The sequence below is a fragment of the Oratosquilla oratoria genome, chromosome 15 (assembly GCF_046742065.1).
Source record: "Oratosquilla oratoria isolate Oo_2021 chromosome 15, ASM4674206v1, whole genome shotgun sequence".
In the NCBI taxonomy this organism is placed as follows: Eukaryota; Metazoa; Arthropoda; class Malacostraca; order Stomatopoda; family Squillidae; genus Oratosquilla; species Oratosquilla oratoria.
This window is the reverse complement of record NC_134791.1, coordinates 12,426,645-12,434,144: the sequence shown is the minus strand read 5'-3', so window position 1 is coordinate 12,434,144 and position 7,500 is coordinate 12,426,645. Positions and strand designations below refer to the sequence as shown.

The window sequence follows — 7,500 nt, the reverse complement described above, 5'->3', positions numbered from 1 at the left end:
TAAAGCCCCTTTCACCCCATCCATCCATCTCATCCTAGGACACCCCCTCATATTCACTCCTTCCACCTTCGCCTTCCACACTTCTTTCACTAATCTTTCTTCACTCATTCTCTCCATGTGTCCAAACCATCCTAATACTCTTTCATCAACCCTATCTCCCAGCTCCTTTTCTACCTCCTCATTTCTCACTCTAGCCTAGTAACCCCTATCATACTTCTCTGACACCTCATCTCAAACACATTCAAACTCCTTCTCTCTTCCTCTCTTATGTTCTATGTTTCTGCCCCATACATTGCTGTTGGCACAATCACTCCTTCAAATAACCTCCTCTTAGCATCCATTCCCAGATGTCTATTTCTCATAACACTTTTTAATCCACCAAGGCATTTACTCGCTTCTCTCAATCTACATTCTACCTCCACCCCCACTCCTCCCTTTCCTGTCACATTCGCACCCAAGTATCTGAAACTATCCACTTACTCCAGTTTCTCATCCTATGCTCACTTCCAGCCTACTGTCACTCTCTCCCCTTGTACATTTCATCACCTTACTTTTGCCCACATTTATCTTCAGCTTCCTTCTTTCACACACCTTCTCAAACTCTGTCACTAACTTCCTCAATCCCTCCTCTGATCCTGCTACAAGCGCAGTGTCGTCATCAAACAACAACTGGCTCACCTCCCACTTTTCTCCATTTTTTAATCATCTCCAATCCCTGACCCACTACCCTTGCATTCACCTCTCGTACCACCTCATCCATGTAAAGATTGAACAGCCAGGGCAACATAACACACCCCTGACGAAGTCCCACCTTTACCTCAAACCATTCACTCTCTCCATTTCTAATCCTAACACAATCTCTACTACTCTCATAAAAACTCTTGACTGCTCTTAACAGCTTTCCTCCTATCCCATATATCTGCAGTACCTCCCACAGTGCCTTCCTGTCTACCCTGTCATAAGCCTTTTCCAGATCCATAAAAGCCCAAAAAACATCCTTACCTTTTCTTATAGCTTTCTCACATATCTGTCTTACCAAAAAAATCTGATCCATACATCCCCTACCTGTCCTAAATCCACACTGCTCCTCACCAATTACTCCCTCTGTTCCTCTCCTAATCCTCTCAATCAAGACCCTCCCATAAGCCTTCCCAACTACACTCAACAAGCTGATCCATCTGTAACTACTACACTCACACTTGTCCCCCTTTCCTTTGTAAAGCAGAAGTATACAGGCACTCCTCCAGTCTTCTGGCACTCTACCCTCTCTTAAACAAACATTAAATAACCTCACCAGCCAGTCCATCATAACTGTACCTTTCTTCAGACATTCTGCATGGCATCCATCCAACCCAGGTGCCTTACCTGCTCTCATCATCTTAACAGCTGCTTTCACTTCCTCCTTCCCTATTTCTCCTCCATTTTCCTCACTCATCACTCTCATTTTCTTAGCGCTTCCCACTGCAACTACCTTTCCCTGCCTATCCTCCTTCACATTTAGCAACTCCCTAAAATACTCTCCCCACCTTCTTCTCACTGCCTTCTTTTCCATTATCATCTCTCCATCTGCACTTTTTACCTTTTCTTCTCTGCTTGATTCGCCTCCTCTTCCTCTTTTAACTTCCTTCCAAAACATCTTTTTATTACTTCCAAAATTTTCTGTCATACTCTTTCCCCATTTCACATCTGCTCTCCTCTTTGCTTCCTTTATCTTGTGCTTAACTTCCTTTCTCTTTACTTTGTACCTCTCATACAATTCCCTCGGCCTAATTTGTAGCCAATCTATGAAATCCTGCTTCTTCTCTTCTACACCCTTCTTTGCTTCCTCATCACACCACTCACTACCCTTCTTTCTATTTCCTCCCGCCCTCCTTGTTCCACACACAATCTTTGCACACCTTATGACTCCCTCCTTGAACCATCCCCATTCCTCTCCACTCCTAGTTCAGTAATACCAGCCTATAATCTAGTGATATTGCCTTATTTCTACATTTATGAATTGAAAAGGATGAATGAAAATGAATGAAAAGGAATGAAAAGGAAAAGGAGAAGGAGTACAAGAAGAAGCTGAAGGAGGGAGTGGGAGGGAGTGAAGGATAGAGTAGAGCTAGGTGTGGAGGAGGAATGGGGATGGTTCAAGGAGGGAGTCACAAAGTGTGCAAAGATGGTGTGTGGAACAAGAAGGACAGGAGGAAATAGAAGGAAGGGTAGTGAATGGTGGGATGAGGAAACAAAGAAGGCTGTAGAAGAGAAGCAAGCTTTCTCAGATTGGTTACAAAATAGGACGAGGGAGTCATATGAGAAAAGAAAAGAGAAGTAAAGCAAAAGGTAAAGGAGGCAAAGAGGAGAGCAGATGTGAAATGAGGTAAGAGTATGACAGAAAATTTTGAAAGTAATAAAAAGATGTTTTGGAAAGAAATTAAGAGAGGAAGAGGAGGCGAATCAAGAAGAGAAGAAAAGGTAAAAGGTGCAGATGGAGAGATGATGATGGAAGAGAAGGCAGTAAGGGGAAGATGGGCAGAATATTTTAGGGAGTTGCTAAATGTGAAGGAGGATAGGGAGGGAAAGATAGTTGCAGTGGGAAATGCTAAGAAAATGACCGTGATGAGTGAGGAAAATGGAGGAGAAATAAGGAAGGATGAAGTGAAGGCAGTTGTTAAGATGATGAAAGCAGGTAAGGCACCTGGTCTGGATGGATGCCATGCAGAATGTCTAAAAAAAGGAGGTACAGTGATGGTGGACTGGCTGGTGAGGTTATTTAATGTTTGCTGGAGAGAGGGTAGAGTGCTGGAGGACTGGAGGAGTGCCTGTATAGTTCCACTTTACAAGGGAAAAGGGGACAAGTGTGAATGTAGTAGTTTCAGAGGGATTAGCTTGTTAACCCCTTCCATACGGTGCCGCACACGTAGGCGTCATGGGGAGCGAGTGTATTCGCGAGGCTGCCATATCGGCGTCTTGATTATATTTATTGTAGTCACCTCTGTGTTTTTACATTCTCTCAAATGTGCCCTGAATCCCATTCTCTGTGGTATTCAAAATTCGCGGGTGAAAGAGAGAACGATCGATATAAGCGGTGACTATATTTTATGATGCGAGTATTATTACGACACGTCGTACGGCTGGCATTGGCTGCTGCCACTGAGATCTAAGTCCATGACGCCTACGTGTGCGGCACCGTATGGAAGGGGTTAAGTGTAGTTGGGAAGGCTTATGGGAGGATCTTGATTGAGAGGATTAGAAGAGGAAGAGAGGGAGTAATTGGTGAGGAGCAGTGTGGATTTAGGACGGGTAGAGGTTGTGTAGATCAGATTTTTGTGGTAAGACAGATATGTGAGAAAGCTATAGGAAAGGGGAAGGATGTTTTTTGGGCTTTTATGGATCTGGAAAAAGCTTATGACAGGGTAGATAGAAAGGCACTGTGGGAGGTTTTGCGGATATACAGGATAGGAGGAAAGCTTCTAGGAGCTGTCAAGAGTTTTTATGAGAGTAGTAGAGCTTGTGTCAGGATTAGAAATGGAGAGAGTGAGTGGTTTGAGGTAAAGGTGGGACTTCGTCAAGGATGCGTTATGTCGCCCTGGCTGTTCAACTTATACATGGATGTGGTAGTGCGAGAGGTAAATGCAAGGGTAGTGAGTCAGGGATTGGAGATGGTTAAAGAAAATGGAGAAAAGTGGGAGGTGAGCCAGCTGTTGTTTGCTGACGACACTGCGCTAGTGGCAGGATCAGAGGAGGGATTGAGGAAGTTGGTGACAGAGTTTGGGAGAGTGTGTAATAGAAGAAAGCAAAATATAAATGTGGGTAAAAGTAAGGTGATGAGATGTACATGGGGTGAAAGTGGCAGTAGACTGGAAGTGAGCATTAAGGGAGAGCAACTGGAGGAAATGGATAGTTTTAGATGCTTGGGTGCAAATGTGGCAGGAAAAGGTGGAGTGAAGGTGGATGTAGAATGTAGATTGAGAGAAGCAAATAAATGCCTTGGCGGATTAAAAAGTGTATTGAGGAATAGACATTTGGGAATGGATGCTAAGAGGAGACTGTATGGGACAGAAACATGGAACATAAGAAAAGAAGAGAGAAGGAGTTTGAATGTGTTTGAGATGAGGTGTCTGAGAAGTATGATGGGGGTTACTAGGCTAGAGTGAGAAATGAGGAGGTGAGGAGGAGAACAGGGGTGAAAAGGGAGTTGGGAGATAGGGTTGATGAAAGAGTATTAGGATGGTTTGGACACATGGAAAGAATGAGTGAAGAAAGACTAGTAAAAGAAGTATTGAAGGCAGATGTGAAGGGAGTGAACATGAAGGGAAGTCCTGGGATGAGGTGGATGGATGGGGTGAAGGGGGCTTTGGGGAAGAGGGTAATGTCTGTTGAGGAAGGACGGGAGAGGACAGAAGATAGGGGTGAATGGAGAATGGTTGTATATGGATGATGTTGTGATGCATGAGGTGGAATGGGGGGTGAGGTAGTATGTGTGAGCAAAATTTGACGCAGCCCGAAGGGATTTCTCTCCGTCTTCTCCTTTTATCAATGGGGGACGGAGAGGGGGGGTCGCCGATTTAATGAAGCGGCCTTGCTGTGGATGTGCTGTGTCTTGCGACACTGCTTCTGAACCAGGGCAGTGGACAAGGTGTAGGGATGATCCGTCATCCAGGAGGTGCTAAGATAAGAGGGAGGGTGGAGGGGTGTGGAGTGTATTCAGGGATGGAATGGGTGGGAATGATTTTATGCCTTTTCCTTTTTGGCTACCTCCCTTGTAAGGGGGAAAAAGCCTTTTTATATGTATGTATGTATGAATTGATACCATAGTCCTTTTCTGATAAAACTGTGAATCTTGTCCTCCAGTTGTCCCTTAAATTCTTTAAGTATCCAGTTTGAGATCATACCAGGTACTGAAGCTTTTGTAACATCCAATGATCCCAACAGATTGAGCACTTACCTTACTTCTTCATTCACATCTTCTTGACCCAAATTATTGTTTCCTTCACTTTGTGATGACAGATTGGAAAATTACATTCATTATTTCTGCCAAAGCTGAGGCCTTGTCAAAAACCATACCACCAGCTAATTGCTTCATGATTACTTCCTTGTGTAACAATTGACTATTTATAAATGTGTAAAGGAGTTTTGGTTCATCTTTGCATTTGTCTACAACATCCCTTTCAAAATTACCCTCTTCCTTCATGTGGATTTGTATAGTCATTTCTAGCTTGTTTGTAAGCTTCTTTTGTTTTATTGCTTCTTCTCCTCCTCCATTTTCCCCAAGCCTTGTCCCCTGGCTTTTGCAATCTCACACCTTTTGTTGAACCAGTCTTGTTTCTATTTTTTCCTTCCACTTATCTTTGACACATGTTTGAATACTCCCTGGTTGTAAATGTCAAGAAAATTTTCCCATTTCCTCCTTATTTCTGCAGTATTTATGAACTCCTCCAATTCTCTTCTTCAAAGAATTTCTTCAAACCTGAGTAATCAGCCTTCCCAAAATTGAGTCTCCCTTGCCTGTTTGTTAAGTTCCTGAGCTCAATTTCTGCATCATCCTGCTGAAATTCAATTGTTACATAGCTACTTCTTCCTGTGGAGTAAAGGTAGTTGAAGGAGCTGATGATGTTTGGCTTTTGCTATAATCAGCAGGGTATTTTCCCAGGAATCTGCATTGTCACTTGCTTCCCTTTCCTTTTAGTTTACCTTTTTGTAATTAAAATCCCCAGTGAGTACTAAATTGTTACCTTCTTCAGTAATTTTCTTTAGGAGAAATCTGTTCAACAACATTTTATATATCAGATTCATTCCAATTTCTTATCTTGAAGGGGGTGACGTATGTCACCATAAAGTCTCTTCTATTCTGCCTTTTAGTTTTAATGCACATATGAATGGCTTCAGCCTTGACTTCACTCAGATTTGCTTCTTCCACCTGTATGTCATTTCTCACACCAACCATGACCCCTCCACCCATTTTATCTTCTGTCTCCTCACCAGAAGGTTTCTCTATTGTTTCTCAGCTGTAGATCAAAATTTTGGGGGAATTTGATCTCCACCAAGCACAAAATATCAGGCTTGTTTACCCTCAAATAGTTCTGATAGTAAACCATCTACATTAGCTTAGGCTAATTTAAATTTCCTTTGTAGTATTTCCTGTGCAATACTTCCTTCCTGTTTTTCAAGAAACTGTTTCCTCACCTCCTGATTGACAACTCAAAAAAAAAAATGCTGTTTTTCTTCTTCCATCTTCATTTCATTTTTGACTTTGGCTTCCTCTAAGAGCTTCTATGCCTTTGCATGATTATCTTTATCCTAAAGTTCCAACCATTCAACTCAATAACAAACCACATATTGGTAGATGATCTGAATGTGCACCATCCATACTGACTTGGCACTCAAACAGCAGATCAGAGGACACAAAATTCTTGAAGAACTTCCCAACCTAGGCATAATTAACTTCAGCAACAACCCCACCATACTACCTCTCTAATACGATCAACAACCAACATATCATAACAATGTGTTCACCCTTCATACAAACTCAAACCCCATGGCAAACCATATAAAACCTATCATCTGATCACGCCCCAGTTAAGATCACCACTGAATTGGAAGAAAAACTACAACCCACATCTAAGAGGACTTTCATAAACTACTAAAAAGACCTTCAAGAAAGTCTACCAAACTCTATAATCCAACAATGACCCGCCCACACCATTCAAGAACCACACTAGCACATCTGCTCTCAGGACACCATCCATTGTTAAAACCACACCAACACCTAATAAGCATAGCCACATATTCAAACTGTCCTGGATGCATCCACCACACAGAAAACAGAACACCTCATACTACAGTGCCCCACACTAATACTCTCTAGACAGCAACACAGTATCTCTTCTCTAAATGACTTATGGTCCCACCTGGAAGCTGTTGCTAGTTTCCTGGAGGCTGTGAATCTTCTGCAAGAGAGACCAGGGGCAACGGATTGATCAACTGATTGCTGGAACCAGATCCATGAAGTACTTCACCATGTCAAAGCAATTAAAAAAGTTTATTTATTTAGTTATTTTCTTTTTCTTTTTTGCATTGATATAGAGGGAATGGCACTTTTTCTGCCTAAGTCTCAATTAAGTTGTTGCCATCATAAGCATTTGTTTATAGTTTGTGAAAATTTAAGTGTTAATTGTTCACCTTCTCGCATTTTTATTCACATTGCAGGTATCTATATAATTATCTCTCACCCTCCCTCGCTTTCCCCCTCCCCCACTCCCTCACTGCCTTTATTTATCTCTCTGTCTATATCTCTGACTAGTGACTTAAAAGTGTACAGTAAGCAATACTCCTTGCTTTCCCCCCTCCCCCTTTCCATCACCACCTTTATCTCTCTGTCTGTATCTCTGACCAGTGACTTAAAAGTATACAATAAGCAATACTCATATTTATATACACATTCATATTAGATTATTTTTTTTAGATTTCTTTGGACTACCAGTTTCTTATACAAGTTGTATTTTCCACCAGCTC

At 42.1% G+C, this 7,500-nt stretch overlaps 1 protein-coding gene across 3 annotated transcripts in view; it reads left to right on the top strand.

Annotated features, from left to right (window-relative positions):
* Positions 1 to 7,500, top strand: part of slo (calcium-activated potassium channel slo) — a 1,028,496-nt gene that overhangs the window by 510,684 nt on the left and 510,312 nt on the right. For all 3 annotated transcript variants that reach the window (XM_076198561.1, XM_076198560.1, XM_076198559.1), the window contains exon 6: positions 7,498 to 7,500. This exon is cut by the window's right edge and continues 165 nt beyond it. In XM_076198561.1, the coding sequence (XP_076054676.1) occupies positions 7,498 to 7,500 (3 nt within the window). The remainder of the gene's footprint in view (positions 1 to 7,497) is intronic.